General features: G+C 36.8%; 1 protein-coding gene across 1 annotated transcript in view; it reads left to right on the forward strand.

Annotated features, from left to right (window-relative positions):
- ANKRD31 (ankyrin repeat domain 31) overlaps positions 1-15458 on the forward strand; it is a 148564-nt gene that overhangs the window by 65291 nt on the left and 67815 nt on the right. Inside the window, exons 9-11 of the mRNA XM_045074417.1 lie at positions 7793-7940; positions 12679-12731; positions 13665-15189. Coding sequence (XP_044930352.1) covers positions 7793-7940; positions 12679-12731; positions 13665-15189 — 1726 coding nt within the window. The remainder of the gene's footprint in view (positions 1-7792; positions 7941-12678; positions 12732-13664; positions 15190-15458) is intronic.

Below are 15458 nucleotides of genomic sequence, written 5' to 3' on the forward strand. Positions count from 1 at the left end.
TCCACTGAGCAGGGAACCTGACATGGGGCTCGATCCCAGGGCCTTAGGATCATGACCCGAGCTGAAGGCAGCTGCCAAACCAACTGAGCCACCCAGGCACCCCTCATTGTGGTTTAGATTTTTATTTACCTGATGCCAAGTGATGTTGAGCATTTTTTCGTATGTCTTTTGGCCATTTGTAAGTCTTCTTGGGAGGAATGTCTGTTTATGTCTTCTGCGCATTTGTTGATTAGATTATTTGTTCTTTGGGTATTGGATTTGATAAATGCTTTATAGGTCTTGGATACTAGCCCTTTATCTGATAAGACATTTGCAAATATCTTCCCCCCTTCTCTGGGTTTTCTTTTGGTTTTGTCAACTGTTTCCTTTGCTGTGAAAAAGCTTTTTATCTTGATGAACTCCCAATAGTTCATTTTTTGCCTTTGTTTCCCTTGCCTTTGGAGACATGTCTAGTGAGAACTTAATGTGGCAGACGTCAAAGATATTGCTGCCTGTGCTCTCCTCTTGGATTTTGATGGATTCCTGTCTCACACTGAGGTCTTTCATCCATTTTGAGTTTATTTTTGTGTGTGGTATAAGAAAATGGCCAGGTTTCATTCTGTGTGTGACTGTCCAATTTTCCCAACACCATTTATTAAAGAGACTGTCTTTTTTCCATTAGATATTCTTCCCTGCTTTATCAAAGATTAGTCGATCATAGAGTTGATGGTCCATTTCTAGGTTCTCTATTCTGTTCCATGTATCTGTGTGTCTGTTTTTGTGCCAGTATCATACTGTCTTGATGATTACAGCTTTGTAATACAGCTTGAAGTCCGGAATTGTGATGCCACCAGCTTTTGTTTTCTTATCTTTTTTAAAAGATTTCATTTACTTATTTATTTATTTATTTGACAGAGAGAGATCACAAGTAGGCAGAGGGGCAAGCAGAGGTGGGGGGGGGATCAGGCTCCCTGCTGAGCAGACAGCCAAATGTGGGACTTGATCCCAGGACCCTGAGCTGAAGGCAGAGGCTTAACCCACTGAGCCACACAGGTGCCCCAGTTTTGCTTTTCTTTTTCAACATTTCTCTGGCTATTCAGGGTCTTTTCTGGTTCCATACAAATTTTAGGATTGTTTGTTCTCACTCCGTGAAAAATATTATTGGTATTTTGATAAGGAGTGCATTGAATGTGTAGATTGCTCTAGGGCATAAACATTTGAACAACATTTGTTTTTCCAATCCATAATCATGGAAAATTTTTCCATTTCTTTGTGTGTTCCTCAATTTCTTTCATGAGTGTTCTGTAGTTTTGATAGTACAGATCCGTTGCCTCTTTCATTAGGTTTATTCCTAATTATCTTATGGCTTTGGGTGCAATTGTAAATGGGATCAGTTCCTTAATTTCTCTTTTTCTAACTCATTCTTAGTGTATAGAAATGCAGCTGATTTTTTTGCATTGATTTTATATCCTGTCACATTGCTGAATTCCTGTATGAGTTCTAGCAATTTGGGGGTAGAGTCTTTGGGGTTTTCCACATAAAGTATCATTTCATCTGTGAAGAGTGAGACTTTGACTTCTTTGCCAATTCAGATGCCTTTTATTTCTTTTTGTTGTCTGATTGCTGAGGCTGGGACTTCTAGTACAATGTTGAACCACAGTGGTGATAGTGGACATCCCTCCCATGGTCCTGACCTTAGGGGAAAAGCTTCCAGTTTTTCTCCATTGAGAATGGTATTCTCTGTGGGCTTTTCAAAGATGGCTTTTATGATACTGAGGTATGTTCCCTCTATCCCTACACTGTGAAAAGTTTTAATCAAAAAAGGGTACTGTACTTTGTCAAATACTTTTTCTGTATCTATTGAGATGACCAAATGGTTCTTGTCCTTTCTTTTATTAATGTAGTGTATCATATTGATTGATTTGTAGATGTTGAAACACCCTTGCAGCCCAGGAGTAAATCTCTTTGGTTGTGTAATAAGCCTTTTAATATACTGTTGGATCCTATTGGCTAGTATCTTGGTGAGAATTTTTGCATGCATGTTCATCAGGGATATTGGTCTGTATTTCTCCTTTTTGATGGGGTTTTTGGTTTGGGGATCAAGGTAATGCTGGCCTCATAGAATGAGTTTGTTTCCTTCTGTTTCTGTTTTTTGAAACAGCTTCAGAAAAGTAGGTGTTAATTACTCTTTAAATGTTTGGTAAAATTCCCCTGGGAAGTCATCTGGCCCTGGACTCTTGTTTTCTGGGAGTTTTTGATTACTGCCTGAATTTCCTTGATGGTTATGGGTCTGTTCAGGTTTTCTATTTCTTCCTAGTTCAGTGTTGGTAGTTTATATGTCTCTAGAACATATCCATTTCTTCCAGATTGCTAATTTGTTGACATATAGTTGCTCATAATATGTGTCTTATAATTGTTTGTATTTCTTCAGTGTTTCTTGTGATCTCTCCTCTTTCATTCATGATTTTATTTATTTGGGTCCTTCCATTTTTTTGAGAAGTATGGCCAGAGGTTTATCGATTTTATTAATTTTTTTCAGAGAACCAGCCCCTAGTTTTATTGATCTGTTCTGCTGTTCTTTTGGTTTCTATTCCATTGATTTTTGCTCTAATCTTTATTAATTCTTTTCTCCTGATGCATTTAGACTTTGTTTGATGTTCTTTCTCCAGCTTCTTTAGTTATTAGGTTAGGTTGTGTATTTGAGACCTTTCTTGTTTCCTGAGAAAGGCTTGTATTGCTGTATACTTCCCTCTTAGGACCAGCTTTGCTATATCCCAAAGTTGTGTTTCCATTAATTTTTTTAAATTCTTCTTTAATTTCTTGGTTGACCCATTCATTCTTTAGTAGATGCTTTTTAACCTCCATGTATTTGATTTCCTTCTAAATTTCCTCTTGTCATTGAGTTCAAGTTTCAAAGCATTATAATCTGAAAATAAGCAGGGAATAATTCCAGTCTTTTGGTTCTGGTTAAGACTTGATTTGTGACCCAGTATGTGATCTCTTGTGGAGAATGTTCAATGTGCATTCGAGAAGAATGTGTATTCTGTTACTTTGGGATGGAATGTTCTGAATATATCTGTGAAGTCCATCTGGTCCAGTGTGTCATTCAAAGCCCTTGTTTCCTTGTTGATCTTCTGCTTTTATGATGTGCCCATTGCTGTGAGTGGAGTATTAAAGTCCCCTATTATCACTGTATTATTATCAATGTGTTTCTTTAATTTTGTCACTAATTTGTTTGTATAATTGGCTGCTCCCATGTTAGGGGCATAAATATGTGCAATTATTAGCTCTTCTTGTTGGATAGACCTTTTAATTATTGTATAGTGTCTATCCTCATTTCCCATTACCTTCCTTGGTTTAAAATCTACTATGTATGTTATAAGGATTCCTATCCCAGCTTTCTTTTGATATCCATTAGTGTGATAAATGGTTTTCTGCCCTCTCACTTTCCATCCGGAGTGTCTTTGGGTCTAAATTGAGTCTTTTATAGATAGCGTATCAATGGGTCTTGCTTTTTTATCCAATCTGATACCCTGTATCTTTTGTTTGGGCCATTTAGCTCATTTACATTCAGAGTAACTATTGACAGATATGAATTTAGTGCCTTTGTGTTATATAAGTGAAGTCATTCTTTCTGTATATTGTCTCTGTTCTTTTCTGGTCTGTAATTTTTGGATTCTCTCTTCACTTAAAGGATTCCCTTTAAAATTTCTTGTAGGGCTGTTTTAGTGACCACAAATTCTTTTAGTTTCTGTTTGTCCTGGAAGCTCTTTATCTTTCCTTCTATTCTGAATAATAACCTTAGTGGATACAGTATTCTTGGCTGCATATTTTTCTCATTTAGCACCCTGAATATATCATCACAGTCCTTTCTGGCCTGCCAGGTCTCTGTGGATAGGTCTGCTGCTCGGCTTATGTTTCTACTATTGTAGGGTAAGGACCTCTTGTCTGGAGCTGCTTTCAGGGTTTTCTCTTTGTCTCTGAGACTTGTAAGTTTTACTATTAAATGATGGGGTATTAACCTATTTTTATTGATTTTGACAGGGGGGGCTTCTCTGTGCCTCCTGGTTTTGATGCCTGTTTTCTTCCCCAAATTAGAAAAGTTCTCTGCTATAATTTATTCCTATATACCCTCTGCCCCCCCTTCTCCTTCTGGGACCCCAATTATTCTAATATTGTTTTGCTTCATAATATCTCTTCGCTCTCGAATTCTCCCCTTGTGATCCAGTAGTTGTTTATCTCTCTTTTTCTTGGTTTCTTTATTTTCCATCATTTTGTTTTCTGTATCACACATTCTCTCTTCTGCCTCATTTATCCTAGCAGTAAGAGCCTCCATTTTTTGTTGCATCTTATTAAAAGTATAATTAGTATCTTTATAATAATTATTCTGAACTCTGGTTCTTATATCTTACTTACATCCATATTAATTGGGTCCCTGGCAGTCAGTACTGCTTCTTGTTCTCTTTTTTGTGGTGAGTTTTTCCATCTTGGCCTTCTGTCCAGAGAAGCTTAGATGAACAAGAGAATAAAATACTAATAGTCACAATGACCCCAGAGAAATATACACTGAACAAATCATAGGAGACCAGAAATGGAAAAGAAAAAAAGAGAGAGGGAGTGAATATAATCAGACAAGTGAACAGAACAGAGCAATACACTAGATCCCAGGTGTACTTTGGTCTGTTTGTTAGAAGAAACTAGATCTCAAAATTGTAAAGAAAGAAAAACATATACCTACAAAAATAAAATTAAATACAATGAGAGGATAGAATGTAACTATAAAAATGAATATTTAAAGACTTAAAAAAGAGTTGATAAAATAAGAAATAAGTTGAAATGGAAGAAAGAGGAAAAATTAAAATTGAAAGACTAAAGCAGGGTGCCTGGGTGGCTCAGTGGGTTAAGCCGCTGCCTTTGGCTCAGGTCATGATCTCAGGGTCCTGAGATTGAGTCCTGCATTGGGCTCTCTGCTCAGCAGGGGGCCTGCTTCCCTTCCTATCTCTCTGTCTGCCTCTCTGCATACTTGTGATCTCTCTCTGTCAAATAAATAAATCTTTTAAGAAAGAAAGAAAGAAAGACTAAAGCATTGTGAGAAAAAAACCTCATGAATTCTGTATATCCTTTCCCTTAGTACTGGAGTTTTACAGTTGTCTTTGATGGGTAAACTTGGTCTTAGCTGGATGTTCTTATTGATCTTCTCCGGGAGGGGCCTATTGTTCTGATTCTTGGGTGTCTCTGCCTGGGGCAGAAATGCACCAAGGGGTCAGGCTAAGTAACCCAGTACAGATTGCTCTGTGTGACTTTTGTACCCTAAAGGCTTTCTGTACTGCTTTAGAGGATGAGAATGAAAATGGCAGTCTCCCAATCTCCGGCCCTTGGAGCCAAAAGCTCACTCCCCTCACTCCTCAGTGCACCCATCCTCAAGGAAAAGCAGTCATTACTCCTGTCTCCCTGGTGTCCATCTACTGTCTGTGCTCACCCAGCCTGTGACCGAGCATTTTTATCTAGGCATGTGACCCCGTTTCAAGTCTCCAAACCCTGTAGACTCCTGTGGCATACATCCGTGCTTCCTTCTGGGGGAGAAAGGGAGTTCTTGCCTTGGTTCTGAGACTTGCTGGTCCCTGATCAGAGCAGTTGCCTGACCTTGCCGGTTTGCAGTTTATGGCAACCCCAAGCTGAAAGCCCACGCCTGGGCTCACTGATTGCAGCTGGGTTCCCCACTCTGATATTTGGGAACTCTGCTGCACTCAGGTATGCCCAGTCTGCTTGTGACCTCGGGGATCCTGAGACCATGCTGTCCCACCTAGGATTCTGCCCCACTTCACTGCCTGAGGACCTTTCAGGCAGGGACGTTCCCCACCAGAACAGACTTCTAAAAGTTTCCATTTTGTGCTCCACTGCTTATTACTTTTCAGTATCCAGCTGATGGAGGCTCCCTCCCCTTGCAGTTTATTTTCCAATACATCACTAGATTCACTTCTCCGAACCTCCTACCATGCAGAATGTGGTCACTTTTCTATTTGTAGTATTATAGCAGTTCTTTTTTTTAGATCTCCAGTCAAGTTCACAGTGTTCAGAATGGTTTGATAGCTAGCTAGCTGAATTCCAGGGACTAGACAAAACTAGTGTCCCCTACTCTCTGCCATCTTCCTTCCTCTCTCCCAAAACTTCTTTTCCTAAAAGAAAGCTGTGTACTCTTTTTTTTTTTTTTTTCTGAATAAAGCATGAAGATCTAGCATAAATTCATTATCTTCTTATACCTCATCTGGCTTATATATGATTACAGATTTAATTATATCTACTGTTACTTTCAATTTCCCTATCTAGCATTAAATTCTCATAATAAAATAGTTTGAAAAGCAGAATTGCTGAGTCTGGATAATGTTTAAGGTATCTGGCTTACATTGTCCCTTTGTGGTATTGTGATTTTTTCTCTCCTAGTATGCTTTGTTATAAAAGGAAGAACGTATATGTATTTACTTTGAAGGGGATATGTAATTTACAGAAATTCAGATCCCTTTTCTCATTCCAGATTAACATAAAAATTTAGGCTCCTTTTAGTGTAGGTTTACTTAGAGCATACTCCCCACATCCTCCCTGATTACATGCATTCTTTTATTAAAGAATATTTATTGAATATTTACTCTATGCCAGACACTGAGATAGGCAGTAACGATGTAAAGATGATTAAGACATGTATTTGTAGTAGAAGCTTGTAAGCAACTTAAACATCTGTCAAGAGGCTACTGGTTAAATAAAGTACTGCACATTCAATAGTAGACTATTACTTAGCTGCTAAAAATAATGAAGTTCATTTTATACTGATATGGTACAATCTCAAAGCTTTGTTCAGAGACAAAATATAGGGGAATGTATATAATATATGACTACCTGCATAACAAAAAATATGTATACATATGTCTGTGTACACACACACACACACACCCCTGTTAGGCTAGGTTGTGGAAAAATTCAGGAGAAACTATAAAAAGGGCTTAGGAAAATTGGATGCCTGGAGAACAAGGGTAGAGGAGGGAAACTTATCTCTCATTGTATACTTTTCTGAGCCTTCTGTATTTGAACTATATTTATTAACTCCTTATTCAAAAATAACAAATTTTAGAAGAAAAATGTAGTCCTACTCTCAGAAACCTTAGTGTATAGAAGAGACAGATATATAAGAAATAATACAATGATAAATACAATATATATTGTGCATTACAGTAAAATATGTACCTGAAAGAAGGGAGAGGTCATTTTTCTCTAGAGCAACTATGGATGGGAGATCAGGGAGTGCTTCATGGAGGAGGTTCCTTGAGGAGCAGTAACAGATTAAGGGTTGAATGGTTTTTCCCTAATACTCTGAGGAGGAACAGCAGCAACACAGTTAGAGGTAGAAGACATAACCATCTCCTGGAACCTGTTAAACTTATGTTTTCTACTACAGAACCCAATGCTAATTCTTCTTATATCTGCCGTCTCTAATTTACCAGCACTTGAACTATATTTACATTTCTGACCTTTCCTTCCTCCTTCAATACCTTCCTCCCTCCCTCTCTCTCCCGGTCTACCCCTTTCTCTCTTTTTTCCTCTCCTTCTCTCCCTCTTTCTCTCTTTTTTGTTGTAAGAGAAGAGTATGTATATCAACAAGTTATGATTCAGTAACAATTACATTAATTTTTTTATTCGGCAAAGTTGTAAGTAAATCCACACTGAAAGAAATACCAGGTATTGCTTAGAATTGTGTGCTAGCTCACATGTCCAGTAATATACCTATTGTCTGGGCATGCTCACATGAACAGTCTTCCTGTAGGTGGCAGAGTTACTTCTTTTGAATGGAGCCAATCCGTTACTTAGAAGTGACAGTGGAAAATGTGCTGTGGATGAGGCCAAAGATTCACGTATGAAGCGTCTTCTTGAGAAATATATTCCTAAACACCAAAAACATCTCCTTACATCAGGTAAATTGTTCTGTTATATCTGTTTATCATATTCATAGAGAGTTACAGAAATTGAATTTAGAATTATAGAAAGTAAGTTTCGTTTCCTTCTTAGTTTTGAGAAAATCCAACCAGTGGTGTCCTTGTTCCATTCCTTTAATGAAGCACACTGACTTGTTTGCAAGTACACATAATGGAAGGATTCTAAAAGAACAAAGAGAACAAAGAGAGATCATATCAAATGTAATTTTCCCCTAGCTGTGCATTGCAAACTGTTAAGAAAACTTCTATAAAGTTGTTGTTTTTTTTTTTCCCTGACAGTTTTTTGGCTGAATAACCTGATATGATGTAAATTGTATTTGGCTGTATCTTTTTTGACGAGTATGGCCAGGATTGTTTATTTCTATTTCTATTCCCAAACAGTCTTTTCTTATGGCTGTATTTTTTACCCTGTCATCCATTACAGTGGTAAAAATTGAACTACAAAAGAACTCGATTTATGGTTGTCAATAAGAAGAATTTACATCATGGCACTTTCTTTATATTCTCCTTAATATGTCTGTTAGATTTTTTGGTAAGATCACAACATTCTTCTGTTCAGAACCCTGCAGCGGCTCTCCATTTAATCTAGAAGAAATGTCAATATCCTTACAGTGGCCTACAGGCCCCTGTTTTAGCTGGCCACGCTAATTAATTTCTTCTCCTGCCATTCTCTGTCTTTGTCACTGGACTTCAGTAACACTGGCCTCCTTGCTGTTTCTCAGGTGGGCCTTCCCCACATCCTTCAAGTCTTAGTTCAAATGTGATCTTCTCGGGGGGGGGGGGGGTGCTTAGACCATCCTATTTAATACTGCAAACTGCTTCCTTCCTACCCTCACTGTATTAGTTATTTATCACTATGCAATAATTACCCAAAGTTTAACATCTTAAAACAACAAACATTTATTATCTCTCAGAGTTTCTGAGGATTAGAAGTCTGGAAACCTTTAAAGTGAGTAACCATTCTGGATTAGGGTCTCTTATGGGTTGCAGGCAAGTTCTTAGTGAGGGATGGTCATCTTGGGGCTCAGCTAGGACAGGAAAATCTACTTTCAAGCTCACTCGAGTGGTTCTTGGCAGGCCTCATTTCCTCACTGCTTGCTAGCTGGAGGCTTCAGTTGCTTGCTACATGAGCTTTTTCCACAGGTCTGCTGATAGCCTGGCTCAGAGGAAGTGATCAAGAGAGAGAATCCACCCAAGACAGAGCTTCAAACTTTCTGTAACTTAGTCTTGGAAGTGATACATAACCAGTTCTGCAACATTCTATTTGTTATAAGCACCTTTTGAAAGGAGTAGTATCAAAAATTTTATAAACATGTCTTTCAAACTGCCACACTCATTCTAATCCCTCTTGCCCTACTCTATTATATTGATCTTTTCCCCACAGCACTTAACACCTTCTAACACATTGGACAGTTTATTTTTTGTTTTCAGTCTTTCCTCAAGAATCTAAGCTCAATGAAGGAAAGGATCTTTATTTAGTGTGGTGATGAGTACTAAAATGCCTTATCTGCAGTAGGCATTAGTAAATATTTGTCGAATAAATAGTGTGTTAGTCCTTTTAAACACAAACAAGCAAATTCTTTACCTTCAAGAGATGTGTATGTGCCTCATTCACTTTCATTAAGCTATATATGTTTTTTAAAGATTTTATTTACTTACTTGAGAGAAAGAGAGAGCACAAGGGGAGAACAGAGGGAGAGGGAGAAGCAAACTCGCTGCTGAGCAAGGAGCCTGGCATGGGGCTCAAACCCAGGCCCCTGGGATCATGACCTGAACTGAAGGAATGTGCCCAACTGACGGAGCCACCCAGGCACTCCATTAAACTATATTTTAATAAAATTTTCCCTAAAGAGGTAACTGTTTGAATACTGTTGACTAAGGACCAAGACTTGGATTAAAACACCCTACTGTATAATAAAAAGATAACATTACTGATAATTAAAGGCTACCAAGAGGTAATTAATAGTTCTTTAGAACAAAAGACTTCTTGCCCTTCTAGCCCAATCTCATCAGAAAATAAGAGGGACAGACTATACCTTTTTGAGGCCAGGTCTATAAAAGCACATTGAGATGGATTATTATATTCATATTTATATAAACTGTATAGATTATTGCATTCATATTTACATTTCAAGCTATATGAAAAATTGCAAATATTCAGTTGGAAGCAAAATTATGTATATTTATACATTTTTGTTTTGATAATCTGCTTAATTGCTTAACTTCTCTATTTCATGGTAGCATGCATGGTTTTGCTCTGCTGAGAGTACTTTCTCCAGCATTTTAGCTCTTTCTCCAAGTCTAGAATCTCATGTTCAACAGTGCCCACTTTTGACCTATACTTACCCAAGGGAATTTCATTCATGGAAGGAATCCCAAGCCTTTCTTCTTTGGAGATAGCTCCCACTCTTCTTTAGGGAGGCAATTTACCAAGGTGGGCTATATTATGCTTCATTGGGTGGTTTGAATATTTCTTAAGTTAATAATCAGCTTACTTAATATAAATGAAAAAATTAGCTTACTTAAAGAATATCAGAGTATTTGCTTTTAAATTTCAATTGAAGATCTTTTAATGAATAAAAGACTTTTCCTTATGCAATGTATTTTTGGTGCTTTTCTGTTATAGAATATAATATATCTACTTTGGTATAGAACAGGAGTTCATTCTTACTAATTTCCTAACTTACCAACTTTATAAGTTAGTAAGAAATTGTAAACAATTTCTTACTAACTTACTAACTAACTGAAAAGAATAACAGCAACATCACTAAAATTCACCACCTCAGGGGCGCCTGGGTGGCTCAGTGGGTTAAGCCGCTGCCTTCGGCTCAGGTCATGATCTCAGGGTCCTGGGATCGAGTCCCATATAGGGCTCTCTGCTCAGCAGGGAGCCTGCTATCCTCTCTCTCTCTCTGCCTGCCTCTCCGTCTACTTGTTATTTCTCTCTGTCAAATAAATAAATAAAATCTTTAAAAAAAAAAATTCACCACCTCAGAATTTATATCTGTGTACTGTTTTTTTTTTTAAGTTGGTTATACTAGGGAATATAGACTTTGAAAACTGAGATGGGCATTAAGGAAGGCACATGATGTAATGAGCACTGGGTGTTATATACAACGGATGAATAACTGTACTCTACATCTGAAACTAATGATACACTGTATTTACTTCATTGAATTTGAATAAAATAAGATGAAAATTAAAGAAAAAATGTTAGTTGAAAGATGCAAAGTGAGAAGGGATGAAAGCCCCTCTCTTGCTTCCAGATTCTCTTAGGAATTATGCCCCAAATGGTGGTTCCTGTAGAACCAGAAGCAGGTTTCCGTAGAACCAGAAAAAGGTTTCTGCTCTTTTATTTAAAATACTTTTATTTATTTTTGTATTTTTAAGATTGTATTTATTTGAGAGAGAGAGAGAGAGACAAGAGAGAGCAAGAGCAGAGGAGAGGGAGAAGCAGTCTTCCCGCTGAGCTGGGAGCCAGATGCAGGACTTGATCCCAGGACCCTGGGGTCATGGCCTGAGATGAAGATAGACACTTAACTGACTGAGCACCTAGGTGCCCCCTGTTCTTTTATTTAAGAACCAAAGTTAGGAGAAGGCACACAGTCCTTTTTGCTCTTGAAAAATAATAATAACAAAATTAATAATGGAGTACTTTCTTTGTGCCAGGAAGTTTTCTGAACTTTTTACATGGATTATCTTATTTAATCCTTGTAACAATTCTATAAGATAAAGACTGTTAATACTTTCATTTTATGGAGCTGAGGCAGAGGCATTAAGAAACTTAACCCAGGGTCACTGAGCTGCTAAGCAAATGAGTGGAAATAGAAACTCAGGAGGAGGCTTCAGAGACTGTGCTCCATTGAAGGACATTCTATGAGTCAGCCCTCCTGCATGAGGTGAATAGGTGAATGCCAGGCCTCATTATGTACATTATAATTTGATTGCTGTCATGAAAATTATTCTCAAGAAATAAAATGTTCTTTTTCCCACTTATATCGCTGTTACAATATTTTTACATTTCTAGATCATAATGGATTTAAAGAATTTTGTATTTTTTACATATCACATCTAAGATGTTCATTCATTTATTCCTCCTTCTATTAAATAATCATTGAATACCTCCTATGTACAAGGCACTGTTTCTAGGTTTTTATCTTTTGTGGCCAAATGCATATATAGGTAACTAATTGTATCTCTACTATTTAAAAGAGACACTAAAGTACTTTTATTATCAACCTAGGTATATTTTATTCAGACCATCTTTTTTTGTCTTACACATTCTCAAGAGTAGCCTTTTCCATGCATGTATGTTTCTCTTTTAAGAGAGTGAAGCATTAATTCATACTAGAACCTTAAGAAGCTGACATATTAGGAAATGATAATCCAGTTAATTACAAAAGAATCTTTTGCCTTATTAAAGTAGTTTGTAGCAGTTGTGTATCTGGATATATCTGTGGCCAATGTTAAAATAGTGAGTTTATTGCTAGTCTTTAGTTTTTGTTGGAGCATATTGCTTTTCCTATAGTATTGGGCTTCTAAAACATAGGAAAGTTATCAATTATAGGAATGTTATATGTGCCAATTTGAATGGAAAACGTTTGCATAATTTCACTTATTTCTCTGTTTTTTTCATGGCAGAGGACTGGTGGGTTTTGGAAATCTAGAGTCTGATCATTGGAGGCTATTTTCTCTGATTTTCTCCTTTTGTTTATAGCTCAAAAGAACAGTACCGGTCCATTAGACATAGAGGATACATACCAGCAAAAGGTATAGCTCTGTTTAGTAATAAATATGTTTATGGAATGAACCTGCTGTTTATTTTATAGATTATCAGAGTGGAAAGAAAGATGGTTGAAGCATTCATCAGGAACAGTGACATCACCTTTGCTTTTAAGAAACTTTGGAATAATTACATGAGGATCAGAGGGTTCTGGGCTGTTAGTTTGTGAAGCAATTAAGTAAATTTAGCTTATCTTGGCACACTGATGTATCAGTAGCCATTTCCTTTGTCCTCCTCTTCATGGAACCTTGAGGTTTATCAACCATGTCGAATTTCCTCTGGCCTAAGCACAGTACAAGAGCCAAAGGTGTTGATCCATTCCTTCAAATTTTATATGGTGGGCAGTTACTCTTCATCTGGTACTTGGGTTGTGGTGAGTGAGAGGAAGCGGTCTCTCTGTTTTAATCTTCAGCCCACAATGATTTTTTCATGCAGATCAGTTTGGGAGGATGTCTGTCTCGTTTTTAAGTTCCTACTTCTGCTGCCCTACCTATAGTCTGTCACAGATACTAGATGAAAGAACTCTCTTAATCTAGCTCTGTCTATACAACAATGAAAAGATGAAATTGTTTCTAAAGCATTCTTCTTTGATTTTGCTTAAAGCCCGGAAAAATGAAGTAAATTAAATTTTTTTATTATGCTTTCTAGGATTGATACTGCTAAACACTGGCAAAAACAAATTAAAATATGAAGCAGAAAATACACAGTAATGTACATAATGAGTTTTAGTCTACTATATTTGTCTTTTTCTGTTAGTTGTCTTCTTTAAAATATCAGTTGTACATATCCCATCAGGCCCTGTGGTTAGATCAAATCATATAATTGAATGAAGTAATGGTTTGATTAATCAGCAATCCTGAATTAATTGAATATAGAACTACAGCTGAAAATTAAAGCTAACTTTATGTTTTTTTCTTTAGAAACCAAAATTCAGTTCTAAAAATCTCACTGGGTTTGTTTGTGATGAAAATTCCAACAGACAGAAGTCAGAACTTGTAAAAGTTAATGAAGGAAGCAAAGAGGGTTTATTTATAAATAAAGATGTATATGAACCTTACCAAAAAGATTCCAAAGACACAAAATTTGTTAACTCTAAGCATAAACAATTAACACTTCACCAAATCTACTCTACTATGGGACTCCAAAAGAAGAGTCTTCAGAGTGTCAAAAGTCCTAACACAAACGTGTCTACTGATAAAGGAAGAAGAAACACACGACATAAAAGAACTCAAGTGGATGATGCAAAACAAGAAATATGCAGTCCAAGAAAGACAATAGCTCTTTCTTCTTTCAGAAGAAGAAACAGATTGGTTACTGGTCAGCACGATGATCTCCAAACCTTTGATGACCTTCCAGAAGAGTCACATAAACTTTTTAGCCCAGCTCTGTCAAGCCTGAAAAATGGATTAGGTAACAGTATTGAGACTTGTTCAGTTCCCAAAGAGACACATGCCCAGGGCCTGGATTTATCAGATAATCAAGAAATAAAATTCTTAGAATCCACTGACCAAGAGGAAGCTGTTCTTTTCTCAGGACTTGGCTTACAGAAAGAAACCAAGTTACTACTTGTTACTACAGATCAGCAGCCTAACTGTCACCTAGAACAACAGAGCATTAGCCCTCATAAATCTCCTGAAAACAGTAACTCAGGTCAGAAAGGTGAGAGCCTTAAAAAGTGGGAAAATTCTTTTGCATCCTTGATAAAGGAAAATTTTAATAATGATGATGATGATTGCTTTACCTCTGAGAAGACTGTAGCATGTAAAAGAGTGGTATGTTCTACAGGTTGCAAAAACCATTGTAACGATAATGAGAATATTATAACAAATATAGAAGAAATGGATTTTCAACAGTTTTTCCCTTCTGAAGACCATTTTTCACAGGAAAATGAGTTGAAAGCCTGCAGTCTATTACTTCTACAACAGGAAGCTGTTAATCTTTCTGATTCAGAAAATACAATAGGTCCTGAACAACATGTTGCAAATTATGAACAATGCGCATGTGAAACTTCTTTTGATCACTCACATGGCAGTCCTGAGCATACTTTCCTAGCTTGTCCAAGAACATTTTCAACACAGGAAGCTTCAAAGTTGACTAGTCATGTGAAGCTATTCAAAAGGCCTCAAGATTTTAGCACTAGAGCACCAACTCCTTTAATGGATCAAACAGATATTCATATTGTGGGAAAGGTAAATGAAGGAGAAGACCCTAAAAGGAATTACAGTGATGAAAGCCAGGAAACAAGTTCTTCAAATGGGTCTTTATCCACAGTTGTTAATTCTCAAGTAATAGAAACAACTACAGTTGAAAAAAGGAAACAAGATCTTCCAGAGAGCAAAACCATACATGATACAGTTTTTTATTCTACTGACAATATCAGTAAGGAATTGACCAATATCTCACAACTTAGACAGAAAGAAGAAAAGGAAATTTCTCATAAACCAGGTATTGGTAGTATCACTTGCTTTGTACACATCTGTATTTTTACTTATTTTATAGAAATTTCTAACTGAATTCCACTGAACTAGCCGAACTGACAAGAATGAGGACATGTGGACTATATAATTTAGGGATACTGTTAGTTAAGTAATATTGTTGACTTTGAAAATCAAACTGTTATTTTCAGAGATTGTTGCTAAATTGATATTGACAGAATAAGCAGTATTTCTATCAATTTTTTATGTTTTATGTTTTATAATCTATTTTTTATATTT

This window comes from Mustela putorius, unplaced genomic scaffold (assembly GCF_011764305.1).
Source record: "Mustela putorius furo isolate JIRA1106 unplaced genomic scaffold, ASM1176430v1.1 tig00537350_pilon_pilon_pilon, whole genome shotgun sequence".
In the NCBI taxonomy this organism is placed as follows: Eukaryota; Metazoa; Chordata; class Mammalia; order Carnivora; family Mustelidae; genus Mustela; species Mustela putorius.